At 52.9% G+C, this 17,728-nt stretch overlaps 1 protein-coding gene across 1 annotated transcript; it reads right to left on the bottom strand.

Moving 5' to 3' along the window:
• Positions 1 to 3,852: 3,852 nt before the first annotated feature.
• On the bottom strand, positions 3,853 to 16,345 carry sp2 (sp2 transcription factor). The gene is made up of 8 exons (XM_030093817.1): positions 16,272 to 16,345; positions 10,327 to 10,403; positions 7,714 to 8,466; positions 7,361 to 7,579; positions 6,913 to 7,210; positions 6,601 to 6,781; positions 6,307 to 6,500; positions 3,853 to 4,858 (listed from the first exon to the last, which is right to left on the bottom strand). Exons 1-8 carry the CDS (start codon positions 16,276 to 16,278, stop codon positions 4,758 to 4,760), a joined length of 1,830 nt encoding a protein of 609 aa, XP_029949677.1. The 5' UTR covers positions 16,279 to 16,345; the 3' UTR covers positions 3,853 to 4,757.
• Positions 16,346 to 17,728: the final 1,383 nt, after the last annotated feature.

Raw genomic sequence — 17,728 nt, 5'->3', positions numbered from 1 at the left:
CATGTGGGTGTGTTTACACTTTAGCAGAACATCTGAGAAACTGTGGTGTACTTGTCTCAGGATCAAGTGATGTGCTGTTAATACAGCTGTTAATACAGCTGTTCCCTTTACTTCATCATGGCAGCGGTGCTAATTGAAATATATAACCAACAGGATAAAAGAAAGACTTTCAGTGTCTGAAATGTATCATCGAAAAACACGCACACGCACGCGCGCACACGAATCCCCCCCCCACCACCACCACCACCACCACCACCACCACCACCACCACACACAAACACACACACACACACACACACTTTATTAAAACTAGAGCTCTTTGGAGCCTGGTGCCTGAACACACACTGACACATGTAAACAAACGTCGCTAACCTGCTGCTTCTCCACACAAACGGCGGGCACTTCACCTGTTTTTATTGGTCACGGCGTGGAGGACATGTGCACGAGCTGAACGAAGCACCGGAGGGTTACGGCCGCCTTTAAAACGCCGTTAAGGTCGAGAATACCACATAAAAAAAGGACGAGAAAGCCTCAGATGTTGCCGGCTTCTAGACAGCAGCAGCAGTCGCGGAGTGATGACGTGGCAAATCAGACCGCCTTACTGTCCACAGACGTCATTGACGCTGCTGTGTGCCTGCTGGCGGCCATCTTGGAGGGGGACCTCGCCTCCACAGCACTTTGAGGAATGATAAGTTTCACCACAGAAGTGATCATAAATCCATCAGTGCTCAACTTCTGTTCTAGTTTATCATAAATATCAGATATAGAGGACATGCAGACATAAACGGAGTGAAATGAATTCATAAACTGTTCAAGCTGATTGAGATTTTTATTGAGAGAATTGGTGTTAGGATATTGTAGTTGATTGTTATTGATATTATGATTGTATGATTCTGATCATCATTGTTACATTACATTGTTATATCTATTATTATCACAATTATTATAATTAAAATTGTTCTTATATTTAAATTTTATAATCACTATTATGATTATCTTTTCTATCATTATCTTTTAATTGTCACAGTATTGCTGTTGCCATATTAATTATTATACTAGATTTTATTTTGATTCTTACTGAGTTTCAGCATGATAAATACCATAAACAGTAAAGCCTTGGACGCAACATCTGTCTCATTAAAACCATATCTACAAACTGCTACAAAATATTAGAACCATAAAATACTGGTTTATTGATGAATTGATGCTGGCCATGTTGTCCAGCATCCAGATGTTAAACAGAACAAAGTGTTGTTACACTGCTCTCCACGTGCACACCTGCTCTCCATGTGCACTCCAGTGAGAACCTGGCAGTCTGTACTCTCCTTCCAACTCACTTTCTCAGCTCTGCACGTCTTTAAATTCCCTCTGCAGCAGTAAAATAAGACCGTGAAGCTGATATCTGTAGAATTCTGACCAGTTTAAAGGTAAAATCAGGATAATTTCCAATAGACTGTTTGAAGCACTTTACCAATCATTTCAAAAGTTAAATGGTATTGGTTGGTCATCATCTGATAGATGTAGCATAAAAAAAAATCTAAGAACAAAGTGGAACCTATCACATAAATATGGCTGCAACTAACAGCAACTTTTACTGTTATATTACAATTTGGCTTTAAGGCTTTGAAAATACATAAAATTTTATATTATTAAATGCAATACCCCAAAAGCTAAAGTTACTCTCTGTATGTAACTTTATTCTATTGGAAGAAGAAAAGAAAACACTTTGTGAAAGTCAGTTCTTAAAGGTTGGGGACACGGAGGAGAGCCGTCACTGAGGGTTGACCGATTTATTGAGGATCTCTACTGTAGAAAAGCAGCAAACTGTGATGAAGCACCTTCATACAAAACGAAGTGCTGGTTGTTTCAGTTCTCCAGATGGACACACACACACGGGAACCGGCTGGCGAACGTGTGACTGCAGGAGAACCCTCTTTCCTTCGGGAACTCTGGACCCGGGCGTTCAGTCGGTGCTCATGACGTTAGCAGGAACATCAGTTGAAAAGCATCTTCTGTTTTAACAAATCCTCTTACCTGCAACTCGACGTGGAAAACATCTGGAAGTACTGGAGCAGCTCTGCAGCTCGTAAACAAAGCAGGAATGACGCCATTCAGTGTCCCATTCAGTTTTATTCCTTTCACGCTGTACAAAGTCTGTTTCCTCCCAGGCCGACAGCGGAGCGGCACAGCCGATCTGCTTCCTGTGTGCAGCGTCTGACGGTTACTGTCTGGACGACACACACACACACCGTGTGGTGCGTCCGACGGTTACTGTCTGGACGACACACACACCGTGTGCAGCGTCCGACGGTTACTGTCTGGACGACACACACACCGTGTGGAGCGTCCGACGGTTACTGTCTGGACGACACACACACACCGTGTGGAGCGTCCGACGGTTACTGTCTGGACGACACACACACACCGTGTGGAGCGTCCGACGGTTACTGTCTGGACGACACACACACACCGTGTGGAGCGTCCGACGGTTACTGTCTGGACGACACACACACCGTGTGCAGCGTCCGACGGTTACTGTCTGGACGACACACACACCGTGTGGAGCGTCCGACGGTTACTGTCTGGACGACACACACACACCGTGTGGAGCGTCCGACGGTTACTGTCTGGACGACACACACACACCGTGTGGAGCGTCCGACGGTTACTGTCTGGACGACACACACACACCGTGTGGAGCGTCCGACGGTTACTGTCTGGACGACACACACTGAATTTACCGACAGAAACAGTGATGTGAGGCGATCCGTCTGCCGTCACTCTTTAACAAGAAAACAGCAACCCGGGGACTCAGTCATCGGTCAGGGACTCGTCAGGGACTCAAGTCCTCAGTTTGGGACTGGGTCAGGGACTCAGTCGGGAACTTTGGTCAGGGGTCAAGGACGAGGTTGGTAGGCGACTAGGTCGTCATTGGTCGGGGACTCGTCAGGGACTCAAATCATTGATCAGGAACTCAGTCAGGAACTCAAGTCATCAGTTGGGGACTCGGTCAGACACTTGGTCGGTCAGGGACTCCTCCAAGGACTCGGCCGGGGACTTGGTCAGGGGCCAAGGTCGAGGTTGTTAGGAGACTAGGTCAGGGACTCAGTCATCGGTCGGGGACTCATCAGGGACTCAAGTCATCAGTTTGGGACTTGGTCAGCGGCCAAGGACGAGGTTGGTAGGTGACTGGGTCAGGGACTCAGTCAGGAACTCAAGTCATCAGTTGGGGACTCGGCCAGGCACTTGGTCGGGCAGGGACTCCTCCAAGGACTCAGCCGGGGACTTGGTCAGAGGCCAAGAACAACGTTGGCAGGAGACTTGGTCAGGGACTCGGTCATTGGTCGAGGACTTGTCAGGGACTCAAGTCATCGGTTGGGGACTCTGTCAGGCACTCGGTCAGTCAGGGACTCGGTTGGTAGGGGACTGGGTCCAGTCTGTAAAGCAATTTGAAGAACTCTTCTCAAAGTGCTTAAAAATGAGTCGGACTCGGTTTATCTGGTTAATAAAACACAGTTTGTGAAAACGGGACGTCTGACGGTTTGATTCACTCCACAACGTCTCGTTGAGTTTTTCTGAGCAACTCCAACAAACCAGACTAGTGGAGAAGCTCCAGACGTGGACCAGGAGATCCATGTGATGGTTTCCAGTGATGAACCCAGTCCAGAGGAGTTCAGTCGGCTCAAGGACCGGATCAAGTCTCTGAACGATCCTCTTCCTACATCTCCAGATGTGATTGTCGAATCAAACCCTGGCGTTCGGTGGTTCTTCTGGACATGTTTTTAAAAAGCGCCCCCCCCCCCCCCCCCCCCCCCCCAGACAGCCAGACCCGCCCCGATCACTGCCACACCTGTTCCCAGTCCAGAAACACTGAACCGACAAACGTGGAAGAAAAGAAGGAAACAGGAAGGAGGGAAACACCAGCGCTAACCTGACAGCAAGGTAGCTAGCTAGCTAGCTGTCATCGTACCTGCAGCAGCTCGCTAACGTCTGAACCAGCCCACTGAGGACAAACCATCCTGCGGCCTGTGGTGTTCCACAAGGCTCCGTTCTTGGTCCTCCTGGTTCTCTGGCCCCCGATGCCTTTTCTTTAGAATCTGACGTTAAGGCACAGTGACGTTTGGTCCTGTATCCCCCCCCCCCGCCCCATGGCCCGCCTGGCGGACGTACCGGTAACGCTGGGGTTTCCTGGCAAATATTCTGTGACAATTTTATGTAAAAAATGTTATAAAGACTTTATTTATATTACATAATTTAGTAGCGCACTTTAAAAAGGTTTTTGTAAACTTTGAAAGGTCTTTAAAAGAATTCGCCGAGGGCCTTTAGGGGGAAACAGGGTTTAAACTTCAATTAGAGAGAAAAAAGGATGAGTAGCAGACGTCCTGGAGTCTCAACGATTTGGCGTATTTTCCTCCTCAGGAGAAGTTCATAAATAAAGAAGCGCGCGCGTGTGTGTGTGTGTGTGTGTGTGTGTGTGTGTGTGTGTGTGTGTGTGTGTGTGTGTGTGTAGTCTGGCCGAGTTGCTGGTTCTCACTTTCAGACCAGCAGAACAGAACAGGAACTATTATTACTGAGTTGAGTCCAGCAGGGAGCGCTCCGCCGTGCGCCACAGCCCGCGGCGTCCGGCCGAGTGGGCAGGGCCTCTGCCGAGTGGGCGGGGCCTCCGCTCCCGGCGCCCCCCGGTACTGTCTGGGTTCCTCCGGTTCCACGGTTCTCCTGGGAGAGTCTGTGTGTATGGAACGCGGCCGGACGGCGGCTCACAGGTTCTTGGTGTTGATGTGAGTCTTGTAGTGCTTGGTCAGGTGGTCGCTGCGCATGAAGCGCTTCTGACACTGGCTGCACTCGAAGCGCTTGTCTCCTGGGGGGTGAGGGGGTGGGGTGGGGGGGGGGGCAGAGAGATGAGAGGCTGAAACAAGGCTTAACAGATAAACACATGGCAGTGACACCACAAACGCTGAGAGCCACGTCCTCCCTGCAGCACCTCAACAAAATCTTAACAAACTTTAAAGCCCAATAAAATAAAGACTAAACAGGAAACCCGATCAGTCCGGTCGCGGGCCCAAGGGGTGCTTGCGCTGGAATCACAGACCTCCTTAATACAATGGATAGACGTCTCGTGACGCCACCCATAGCGCGACGAAATCCCGTTCTGAAGAGTCCAGCAGGACGTCTTCATGTTGAACATTTGAAACCGGATGTAAATGTGATTGGTCCAGCCCGTCACGTGACCGCATCACCGCTGTGATAGGGCGATTTATGCAAAACTTTAACTCGTAATATAAAATCAACAGACCGGTTATGTGAAAACCAGTCTGGTGAAGCAGCACGGCTGTAGAAACTACTGACAGGGACCAAAAGATGTTCTGGAACTGGGCGCGTTATGTTTATTTTCAATCTGAAAATCTTCATTTTCGAATGTGTTCCAATGAGACTTTGCCTCGTAAACCAGCCCCGCCCACTCCTCATCCAGTTCGGATTTTGGAGCTGGGCTCAGTCTGGGTTGGAGCCCATAGAAAAGGATTTGATTCGGTCGTGAAACGGCCGAGCCAATCAGCGTTTTCGCTTTTTGTTTTAAAATTTTTTAGGCGAATTCTGGTGGCTAAACCGAGACTGGGGCTCTTTTTGAAACCAGCATCATCGCCCCCTGCAGGAATTTCACCGGAACTACAGGTTTTTTGCACTTCCTGCATTATCTTCATGTTTCATGAACGGAGCTTGGCCCTGGGTTGAAATTCAGTCACGGACCAGACTGGACGGTTCGGCGGGCTGGATTCGGCCCACGGGCCGCCAGTTGATGATCACTGCTGTAGATTCTGTCTGTGCCTAGTCCATATGTTGTGTATTTGATGCATTCATTTTTCAGTTCAATAAAATCAATCCAAGTCAACGGAAGTCACGAGACGTCACCAAAATCACACGTTCCCCTGAAAAACTTGCAGAAAATGTTACTTTATCAAATCGTATCGAATCGTATTGGATCATATCATTGGCCAAAAATCGTGATATATATCGTATCGTCAGCTGAATATTGCGTATCGTATCATATCGGCAAATACGTAAGTGTATCGCCTACAACAGAGTGAGGACATTTCAGCCGGTCCTCACTTTTCTCCAGACCTTTTTGAGGGTTAAGACTTGATTTTTGGGTTGAGGTTAGAATCAGGCTTCGGTCGGGTTTATGGTCTGGGTTAAGGTCAGGGCAAGGGGGTGGGAAATGCTTTATGTCAATGAGTGTCCTGACAACCATGGAAGTACAAACGTGTGTGTGTGTGTGTGTGTGTGTGTGTGTGTGTGCACGTGCTGCACCTGTGTGTGTGCGTGCGTGCCGCTGCAGCTCGTCGCTGCGTGTGAACCTCTTGCCGCAGAAGACCCAGTTGCAGACGAAGGGCCGCTCGCCGGTGTGCAGCCGGACGTGAGCCCGGAGCAGAGACGTCTTCCGGAAGGTCTTCTCACAGCCGGGGACGTGGCAGATGTGTTTCCTCTTCCCCACCTCGCCGGGCCTGAGCGCACGCACACGCACACACACACACACACACACACGTGCACAGAGTGAGCCTCCTGTGCCTGAGGAGGCGTGGCCTCGAGGAGGCGTGGCCCCACCTCTTGTCGGTGTCCTTGCAGTTGGGGCACGTGCACGCCATGCGGCGCTTCTTCTCTGCCCCCGGCTGGCCGGGCAGCTCCAGGGTCAGCGTGTGGTCCACGTGGAGGGAGGGGGGGCCCTGCGCCGAGGCCAGCTGGAGGCCCCCGCCCTGCATCGTCTGCACCGTCAGGTGCTGCTGGCCTGACACACACACACACACAATGTGACAAAGCAGCGCGATCACAGAACCTTCCGTAGCGTTCACTCTGTGTGCCGCAGCTCTGCGCTGACACACGGACACGTCAGTGGTTTCACATCGGGAAGCGGCTCACCTCCGGCGTTGGTGATGGTCACCGGGACGCCCTGGACCTGGACGCCGTTGATGCTGATGGTCTGCACCGCCTGCGTCGCCGAGGACAGCGGCGACGTGTTCAGCGCGATCATCCCCCCCGCCGGGGCGATTTTGGCCAGGGTTCGCTCCTTCCTGCCGCCCGCCGGCGGCTTCTTGGCGGCGAGCGGAGACGGCGCGGCGGGCGAGGCGACGGACGCCACCGAGGTGACGGGCGTGGCGGCGGCGGAGTCCTGGATCTGGACCGTCTGCCACTCGCCGGACGCCGTTTTAAAGAGGAGCTGCAGAGAGGAGACGAGAACGGCAAATCAGGCTGGAGGTCAAAGGTCACACAGAGTTGAGCTTCACCTCCATGAGGCTTTAGCAGAAAGTCTGCGCCGACGGGCCAGGAGGGGGCGCTGCAGCTGAGTCTTCCTGGTGGGAGGGTTTACCTGTGTGGGGGACGCCTCTGTGGACGTGACCTGCAGGCCGGAGGACGCCGGCGGTCTCTGTGGGACGGGCGGCAGCGTGGCCGAGGCGGCCTGCACCACCTTCAGGGCCTGCTGAGGGATCTGGACCACCTGGGGGTCCGGCTTGGACTGGACCAGCTGGACCTGCTGCACCACGGCGGGCTGGCCCGGACTCTGCACGATCAGCAGGTTGTTCCCCGCCTGCAGACACACACACGCACACACACAGGAAGTGAGTTTACTCAGAGTACCTTTAGGTACAGATCCAGACGGACGACTGAAGGCTGGAGAGAAAAGCTCCGGTCTGAACATGTTTCTACCTGGATGATGTTTACCTGGATGATGTTGTCTCCGGTCTCGATCAGGAAGGTCTCCATCTGTTCCGGCGGTGGAGAAGCCGCCTGCGCAGGCGGCGGCGGTTGAGGCTCCGCGGCCAGCACCACCCTCTTCTTCCTTCCCCGTCGGCTCTTCCCGGGAGTGGGCGGGGCGGCGGCGGTTTCCGTGACGATCTGAGCGCCGCCCACCTCGCCGGTGGCCACGTTGAGGGGCAGCGTGAGCCCCCCTGGCAGCTGCACCACGTTGGCGGCGGCGCTGCTGGCCTTGTGCATCTTGAGCGAGGGCTTGATGGCCACCGTCTTCTGCGGGGTGATGGGAGCGGCGGCCGCCGTCGGCGCCGGCACGGTCATGGGAGCGGTGATGATGGCCTGGTTGGTTCCGGGTATGAGCTGGATCTGCCCCCCCTGGGGCATCACCTGGATGGTCTGGGCGCCCTGGATCTGCGGGACCACCTGGTACTGGAAGTTGGGCGGGGCGGCGCCGCCGCGGGCGGGGCTCTGCTGGATGGTGAGGACGATGGGGCTGCCGGGCGCCGCGGAGCCCAGGCCGGCCGGGAGCTGGATCACATTGCCCTTGGCCGACAGGAAGCCCAGGTTCTTGGGGGGGGCGGGAGCGATGGGGGCCGGCTTGATGGGGAGGAGCCGGCGGGGCTGCGGCTGAGCCGGCGGGGAGGCGGCCGGAGCCTGGGCCGCCGGAGGACCGATCTTACTGCAGGTGGCGGCCAGGAGGGCCAGGGGGGAAGGCTGAGTGTCCTGGAGGGAGAACCCAGCGTCAGAGAACCAGGAGAGGAACAGGAGAGAACCAGGAGAGAACCAGGAGAGGAACAGGAGAGAACCAGGAGAGAACCAGGAGAGGAACAGGAGAGAACCAGGAGAGAACCAGGAGAGGAACAGGAGAGAACCAGGAGAGAACCAGGAGAGACCCAGGAGAGAACCAGGAGAGAACCAGGAGAGACCCAGGAGAGAACCAGGAGAGAACCAGGAGAGGAACAGGAGAGGAACAGGAGAGAACCAGGAGAGAACCAGGAGAGGAACAGGAGAGAACCAGGAGAGAACCAGGAGAGGAACAGGAGAGAACCAGGAGAGAACCAGGAGAGACCCAGGAGAGGAACAGGAGAGAACCAGGAGAGAACCAGGAGAGAACCAGGAGAGGAACAGGAGAGAACCAGGAGAGAACCAGGAGAGAACCAGGAGAGGAACAGGAGAGGAACAGGAGAGAACCAGGAGAGGAACAGGAGAGGAACAGGAGAGGAACAGGAGAGAACCAGGAGAGAACCAGGAGAGAACCAGAAGAGGAACAGGAGAGAACCAGGAGAGAACCAGGAGAGAACCAGGAGAGGAACAGGAGAGAACCAGGAGAGAACCAGGAGAGAACCAGGAGAGAACCAGGAGAGAGGGGAACCAGGAAAGTCTGACAGCGTAATGTGTTTGTTGTTTTTGTTCTTTTAATGTTAACTTTGCTGGCAGTGAAATAGTGTGACGGCATTGAGCCCAACTCCAGTTTAAGACGGAGCTGGAACCCTGAGCAGTGAGAACAGAGAGAACACTGGCCACGTTTACACGAACCCAAAAATCCTCCCTATCATCGGACTGGAGGGAAGCGGACTGTAAATTTGCGCGTCACTCGGACTGGATTTCGGATCTGATTGTTCGAAGTCGTCTACGCCGAACAATAATCCGCTCTGTGTCTCATATAAACAGCGGAGCGAATTAAACGTTGGATTATTGGTTTCGCGCATGCGTTCCCTCGTATGTAGTGACGTGATGACGTGACAGGACACAGCAAACAGGAAGTAGGAAGTAGGAAACAGGAAAGTCAAAAGCAAGCAGAAGAACTCAGCAGTGGTTGAGAAGCACTTTTTAAAATAATAATCCAGAGAGAACAAACACGGGAGAGGAGAGATGGAGGCAGCTGTTGAAAGACCTCAGTGGTAGACTACCAGCGGACCGCTGCCCGGTGTTATGGATTAACTGGTTCCCATGGTAACGAGTGATGGATTCCTGTAAACTCATGCTGGAAACAGCAGATGTTAAAAAACGACTCACAAAAGACTCTAAACTGATAAATTCACTGAAACCGTAGAAAATTGACGTTCGCTAGAAACACTACAGGTTTCAGTTGGTCTTTCAACATCTGCTGGTCACCAGTTAACAAGGACACCAGTTAATCTGAAACACCAGCGGGCGGAGAGGAGCCCCGAGACAACGGGACGTTGCGCTCGGCGGGGGGGGGGGGGCTCCGGCTGGGGGAGGAGCTCTCTGAGCAGCGTCTCAGGGAGACGCTGGAACTTTATTGATCAGAGATCCAGCAGATTAAAACACTGCTCAGCGCTGAGGACCGCTGGCTGCAGAGCTAAAGACCTTCACCAGGTCGCTTCACCAGGACCCGGGGGCACCAGGACCCTGGAGAACCAGGACTGATGGTGGATCTTTGTCTGCCGTCCATGGACACAAATACTTTTAATACGACTGTTTTCAATCGGATTGAAAAAACACCATGTAAACTGGGCGGGTGTGAACAGTGTGATCTGATCGGTGTGGGCAGTGTGTGAGCAGTGTGAACGGTGTGAGCGGTGTGTGTTGGTCCTCCAGAGCTGGCAGGCTGTCACTCACTTGAGCAGAGGCGGTGGAGGGCTGGAGGTATTCACTGGGACTGACAGCAACAGTGGTAGCCATACTGTCCTGTTGTTCTGCAGGAACACAAAGCACAGTCAGACAGACTGACACAGTTCCAGTCAGTCAGTCAGTCAGTCAGTCAGTCAGTCAGTCAGTCATACCCCTTTCCAACTGAAACTAGCGGGTCGACCCTCTAACAATTGGCAACCACCTCTTTTCCCACCGCCTGCAGACCCGGGTCTAACCGCCTGCAGGCAAGCTGCATGGCTGTGTTTTCCCGCGTTGATGGTGTCCCACGTTGATGACACCATCAGCGCGATGGAGCACAGCAAGGTAAACAGCAGTCGGCGAATCTCCTCTTCCCTACGGATCAGGAGAAGCTCTCTGATCTCGCCAATGCTGAAAATCTCACGCTATGTGTAAAAACAACTAGCATGCTAACGTAGCCACGATACAGCGACGTCATCACAGAAATGACCACGCTGACCCGGGTCTGCCTTTCATGCTGAAGCCAATCGGAGGCAAGTCGATTTAAACCCGGGTCGAAATGCCGATGAAACCCTTTCCCACTGCATTGAGGAGTCGGGTACCAGCAGGTTTAAACAGGTTTTTTGGCCAGTGGGAAACGGGTATCAGTCAGTAACAATCAGACACTTTGTTAGTCGGTCGGTCAGTCGATGGATGTGTCGGCAGGCGCATCGCTCTTCCAGGCGTGGACTCGGACTCGGCTGTCGCCGCCGTATGATGATTGGATCCTGACGGTGATCCAGGAGGAGCTATTCACAGCCCTGACTAATCAACGGGAGAAGAATCAGTTCTACGCAGGCGGATTTGTTTTCTGGTGGTTTATTAGTGCGACTGATGTTTGCTGAAGAAATCCCAGTTCTTTGAAGGGAAACATTTACTCCTGTCAGTATTTCAACAAAAGAAGGAGGAGAGGGTTAGGACAGCTGACAGTAACCGGGAGGGAACGGTGAAACCCGTCGAATCAGACAGCTGGCCGGACGGGTCACAGAGAGTCACAAAGACCCTGAAATCTAAACTCACAGCGTCTGAGTCGACGTGGAGGAACACACATGACGAAAATACCTACGTCTTCACGTCCGTGAACAGTCAGGACAGAAAACGGGGGTGAGTGTGTGAGCGGGGGTCTCCTCCCACTGATGACCCTCCTCAAAATGGAATCAGACAATCAGTGCAACAAGCATTCCCCATAATGCCTCGGGGCGTTTTCTACAGTCAGCTGATCGGCCTTGCTGTTTGGTCCTGGGAAAGAATCAGAACAAACACTGACCGCCAAACGTCGAGCTGCTGGCGAACGTCCAGGAGCTCCAAGGGCAGAAACAACGAAACGGAAAGAGGAAGCTCTGCTTCAGTGAGGACCGCCGGTCCCAGTCTGCTCAGGACGCCGCCGCCACCACCTAACATCGCCGCCACGCCACGCTAACGGCTAACACCACTCAAGATGTCGCCGACAGCTAACTAGGGATGGAAGTCGAGAACCGATTCTTTAGTGGACCCGATTCCCAGTGACTCGAATCCAAGGAATTGTTCACCTGTCTCCTTGACGATTCCGCTGTGTGCGTGATGACGTAACGTGCGTGAGCGTAACGCCGGGCTCAGCCGGGCTCAGCCGGGCTCAGCCAGGCTCAGGCCGGCCCCGGTGCGGCTGTGGTCCGGAGCCACCAGGGAGCCCGTCCGGTGGTCTGGAAACTTTAAAGCTCGTGTCCGGAGTTTCCGTTTGTTTCCAACGTATGTATCATTTTTCAACAGAGCTTAAATGTGTCAGTCTGGTTCGATACTTTACTATAATATTAGCATAAAGCAATATAAAAATTTATCTATGAGCCCCGCCTTCGCCTCATAGACCCCCATGTTATCCGAAAAAGCGCCGGTCAGCGTGAGCCAATAGAATGCGAGCTTCCGCATTCTCGTGCTGTCAGTCAACATGTGCACGCAGCCAGAGAGCGCGGCCGCTCGCCCAGGCAGAGGTGAGTTAGCTCCGCAGCAGCCGCCACGCTTACCTCGGAAATATCCACTGTCTGCTGAACATCCACCGTAAACAGCTCAACATGTAGGATGCTGTAGGACTCAGAGGCTCTCATTTTCACCCGACAGATAATTCGCGTGCATGATTAAAGGGGCGTGGCTTGGTCGCTCATGAAAGCAGAGGGAGGGCGGAAAAAACCTCTCTCTTTCAAAACTCCGGACACGAGCTTTAAGCAAGGATCCTATTTTTCCGCACGCTGGAGCCCTGCTGCCCAATCTCAGAAGGAAAGTAGATACGTGTTCCAAAATAAGAGATTTCAAATTTAGGGTGCTTTCACACCTACAGCATTTGGTCCGCTTGAAGCGGACTAGAGTCCCCAACTCCTGCAGGTTCGGTTCGTATGCGCTGGTGTGAAAGCGGACCAGTTAGTTTTGGTCCGGAACAAAGAACCGTACCGAGACCTCCTCGAGGAGGCGGTCTCGGTGCGGTCCGCTTCTGGTGTGAACGTTGACCGGCCTCGGTCCTGTCCGCTCTGTTGTGGAGAAGGCTTTTTGGTCGGCGGAGGCTTCCGCCGTAGCAAGCCGCGTGGTGCATCACGTCACACATGCTGGCCAATCAGGGTTCACTTCCGTCTCCCAAAACACACTATTGAGTGAACAGCGCCACCAAGGGGCAAGAGGGTCATAGTGGATAGTTCATCTGCAAAAACAAGTGGTGTGAATGCGAATCGAACTAGTTGACAGCTGCTACGTTTATTAATAATTTATGTCCAAACCGAACCACTCTAGCGGACTAGTAGGTGTGAAAGCACCCTAAAATCTGTGACAATGAACGATATTCCAAAAAGGTTCATATGGTCTTCCAAGTGTAATCCAAATGTAAGGTTCTTTTTCACAGACCGGTGTGTTTGTTTTTCTACCTTTACTGACGGTTTCGACAGCTGTCAGCCATCTTCCTCAGAGCGTTGTCACTGATGTGTTGTGTTGTGTGTTTAAATCAGCTGACAAGATACGTCACAACATCAGTGACAACACTCTGAGGAAGATGGCTGACAGCTGTCGAAACCATCAGTAAAGGTCAACAAACAAACACACCGGTCTGTGAAAAAGAACCTTCGATTTGGAAGAATGAACGATGCTGTACTGAGTCACTGCAGGAAAGTCAAACGACACTAAACAGCTCCATGACCGGAGCGGCTGTGTGTTGCCAGATTGGGCGTCGTTTCTGCACAATCGGGGTTCTTTAGAGCACGGTGGGTGGGTTGATGAAATGGTTCTGTGTTCGTGACGTTTTTTATTATGCAAATCCATTTTTTACGATTTTAAGCCGTATTTTCTACAGAGATGGAGGTTTGGGCTGCTTTCTGTTGATGGACGGTTTTAACATTATGTTTTGGGCTGAAAGAGCAACGGATCTGGCAACCTTCTCAGGCGGACCACAGACGCACCAGAGGCGGTGTACTGACAGTGCTGCGGTAATTCCGTCCCGGAGTCGGACCGGATACACGCAGGCATCCAGTGTGAGCCCGGCGTTTTCCAACCTGGCGTCAGGAAGAAGCTCAGAGTTCGGCTGTATTTCACACCAAAAGATGAAACCGGGGCGACTGGCTACACTTTTCATCGTCACATGGGACATTTTTTCCTTCTGTTTAGGATGAAGATATTAAAGAGCTAATGCATTGTTTAATTTCTCCCTCAATGAGAATTGAAAAGAGAATCGTATTGATAAGCAGCGATTCCCGTCCCTACAGCCAACACCGCTGACACCACAACAGACGCATGGAGCTCACACTGAAGCCATACAGATGCATCGTCTAAAACAGCTGTTTTCATCTGGACTGGAGGCGTTCAGCAGCAAAACGCACTCCTCCAGGAGGACGGAGCCGTCAGAACCGCAGGAGACGCAGACGTCCAGAGAGGAAACGCTGGCCGGGACAGGCCGGGACAGGAATCACACGCTACTGAAGAATTCATCTGTCACACCAACGGCATCGACTCCGCTTCCATTCAGCTTCCAATGAGAAACAGGAGTCAGAAAGGCACCGAGACGACCCCACACCGAGCGTCCACAGCCAGACCGTCCCACACAGCTGTCCTCCTCACCGGGACGTGGACGGGCTCCCGGAACCCGGAGCCTTCAGACGGCTGGAGAGGAGAGAACCAGCCCAGCTCCGCCCCGTTTCCATGACGAACGGCAGGCTCAGAGCAGCTGAAACACAACTCTCTGAAAACGGCTCCACCGGTGCAACTTTTTGAAAATGCTCCATCGCCATGGAAACAGAGGATTTTCACTGGAAATGTTGTCGTATAAACTGGACCTTTGTCCCAGAAAAGCTTCACACAGAGAGGCTGCGACTGCACGCCACGCCACATCACGACCTTTGACCGCGACCATCGTGCACGCTGTCTCCAGGTCTCAGGGAGACGCTGTGTCTTCTCAGCAGCAGACAGCTGATCCACATGCAGGCCAGGCCGGACGGGTAAATGAGTGCTATAGAAACCATTGGAGATCTTTGCTCCGGTGCAGAGCAGGTCTGCTGAAAATGCTCATCGAAACCAAAGAATTAGTGCAGAAAACGACCACGAGCCTAACATAACCTCATCTTTAACGAAACCTTCTGGGCAGCTTCTTTTACAGCTGCTGCATTAACCTCACGCCGGCAGCGTCGAGGCCGCCATCTTTCCTGGCAGCATCGCTGAAATCTCAGCTCAGGCGGCACTGTTGTGCCGTTTCCACTACTCTGAGATTTCTTCCAAAAGAAAGAAAAAAATTTATGTTTTCTTTGAATTTTTTAAACCTGCCTGCCAGATTGGAGGCTCTTGCGAACCGGTTCTGGCCCCGGGAGCTCATGTTTTCCGCGGTATCTTATGGGGTTGTACGTCTGACGCTCCTGATTTTTGAGTTGAGACATTTTGACAGTTAAAAAGTTTCACAGACACGCCTCTTCCTCAAACTGAGCCCGGTGTGACTGAAAGCTCTGGAGCCCTGAAGCAGAGGGGATGAGGGGGAATCTGGGGGAAGAAGGCCTGAGAGCCGGCATGTCAACAGTAGAGGGCTGTCACCTGTCCACACACACACACACACACACACACACACACACAGACACACACACACACACACACACACACACACTCTGACACTTCACATGACCCGCACCACTCGTGTCAGGGTCCCTTTAAGCTCCAACTTAAACACAAATAGTAAAAAGAGTGCGGCCTCAAAATAGCGCGGCCATCAAGCAGACTGGGTTAGCTGGACCAGCAGCTAGCCTGAACATGCTAACTAGCCGGTGTTTCGGACGGAGTGGTTTCCTTGTTAACTGGTGACCGGTTCCTTTCGCGTCCCTTGTTGCTGCTAGTAACAGGACAACGGAAGCGCCAAGCAGCCCCCGGGAAGGCCGCCGAACCACATTTGTAATGAGGTTTGGAGGTGCCGCATTTTCTGTTAGTCTTAATTTAACCGCTGCTGTTGCTGACAGTGACAAACGACGTGCGCCGCAGAAAGTCGGCCACCAGTTATCAGGGAAGCCAGTTAATCCGAAACACGGGGGCAGCCCGCTGAAGCTGGCCGCTGTGCAGCTGCTTCTAACGCACAGAGAGGAGACGCTGACACGGGTCTTTTGTCTTGTGGGGGGCTGCTGGAGGTGGGAATGCACGGGAGGAATGCGGGGTGAACTGGTGGAGGAGCAGCAGCCCCGGAGCGGCCACTGCCTCCTCCTCCGCCTCCTCCTCCTCCGCAGCAGCTAGCCTCTCAAACTCTCTTTGATAACAGAAAAAAAGGCAGCCCCTTCTCCGGAAGTGCGCCGCTTATTCCGCTCCGCACCGCACGCGCAGTCTCCCCTGGGAAAACTTATTGGCGCCGCATCGCGTGCTGCACTCCCGACTTCAATGCAAACAAAAGGTTTTAGCGAGCAGATTGAAATATAAACACCAATGTTTTAATTCCTACCCACCGCTCATGACGACATTCGCTCTCCGCGAGCCTTGAAGACCGAGCCCATGAACGAGTCCGCCCGCACCGCTGCGCCAATCCACACACAATGGGCACGTGACCGGCAGCCCGGCCGACCAATCGGCTCCGGCTGTCCGGGTGATTGAAATTTAACTCAACCAATGATATTTCAGTATTCCTCAACGTCACACGATGGATGAGGACTCGACCAATAAGGTGTCGATACTCTGCTCCCTAGGGCGGTTCCCGAAGGCGTGACCTTGAGCAAGCGCCGGGCCAATAAGAGCGCGCACGCGGTTTCAGTGACGTCCCCGACGGCCAATGGGAAGCTCGAGGGGCGGTGCCGCGGAAATGTGACTGACAGACGCGCTGGCCAATGGGCTTGCTGACCTGTTTAAACCGAGACGTGAGGAGCAGACCGTTATGCGGGATGGAACAGACTCACTAAGCCACACTAACCGGATTATCCGCGCGTGCTGAAGCCGCCAGCAGACCGCGAGCTGCGAGCGGCGCCGCGCGGGCCTCCAGTCTCCCGGTTCATCCACACGCTGATCGTTCCTGACAGGACGCCCAGCGGGCTGCTCTGCGGGAGCAGCGGATCACATGTTTTCCACATGGGGTCGCGGCGGCACCAGGCAGAGAAGATGAAGCAGACATCCGGTCCGGGCTGAGCAGTCTCACCTCTCCGCCAGGTGTCGGGCCGCAGCCTCCACCCTTTGGGGCGGACCTGTTGCACCTCTGATCGCCTGGATCACCTGGATCCTCAGGCTATGGGTCTGGAGGTCTGATTCCAGAGCCCTGTTAACTCAAGAACCATCAGATGGAAACATGTGACGTCCAGATGTTCTGATGATTTATTTACTGAATACACTGAAAACCTGGTTTCCCAGTCAGGCCAGTTGGGAATGCTGTGGGGGGGGGGGGGGGGTTTCTTAACAAAATATGAATAGATCAAACTGAACAACACGTTTCCTCTCTTGTTCGTGAAAATATTTTTTTTGAGGTATCATTCCATTAAAGGTGCATTAAGGAGTTTGCACGTTTTATGTGAAACAGCGCCCCCTGCAGGCTTTGGGCGTAATGCAGCTTAGTGAAACACTCGTGCCTGTGGCTCGCGTGCACGGAAGAGGGGAACTCCTTCCTCGCTCTTTTAGTAGCGCTCGAGTAAAATGTAAGTTTCTTTTCCCTGGTGGAGTCTGTGCTGGAGCTGTGGCAGTGCTAGAAGCCAGTCTGTTCTTACTTTCTGGAAGATCCTGCTCAGTTGTTGCTCACTGAGCATCTGGCGGAGTAATGGCAGACAAAACAAAACTTAACTCCATCAGGCCAGCCGGAGCGCGCATTACGTCATTCCTTTCAAATCCTCCCCAAAAAAATTATGGTGCCAGACCAAGTGACAAATTAGCGCTGTTAGCAGTACTTACAATGAATATGTCAGGGCACATTGTACACATCATTAAA

The sequence above is a fragment of the Salarias fasciatus genome, chromosome 6 (genome assembly GCF_902148845.1).
Source record: "Salarias fasciatus chromosome 6, fSalaFa1.1, whole genome shotgun sequence".
In the NCBI taxonomy this organism is placed as follows: Eukaryota; Metazoa; Chordata; class Actinopteri; order Blenniiformes; family Blenniidae; genus Salarias; species Salarias fasciatus.
This window is presented reverse-complemented; position numbering and strand designations above follow the sequence as displayed.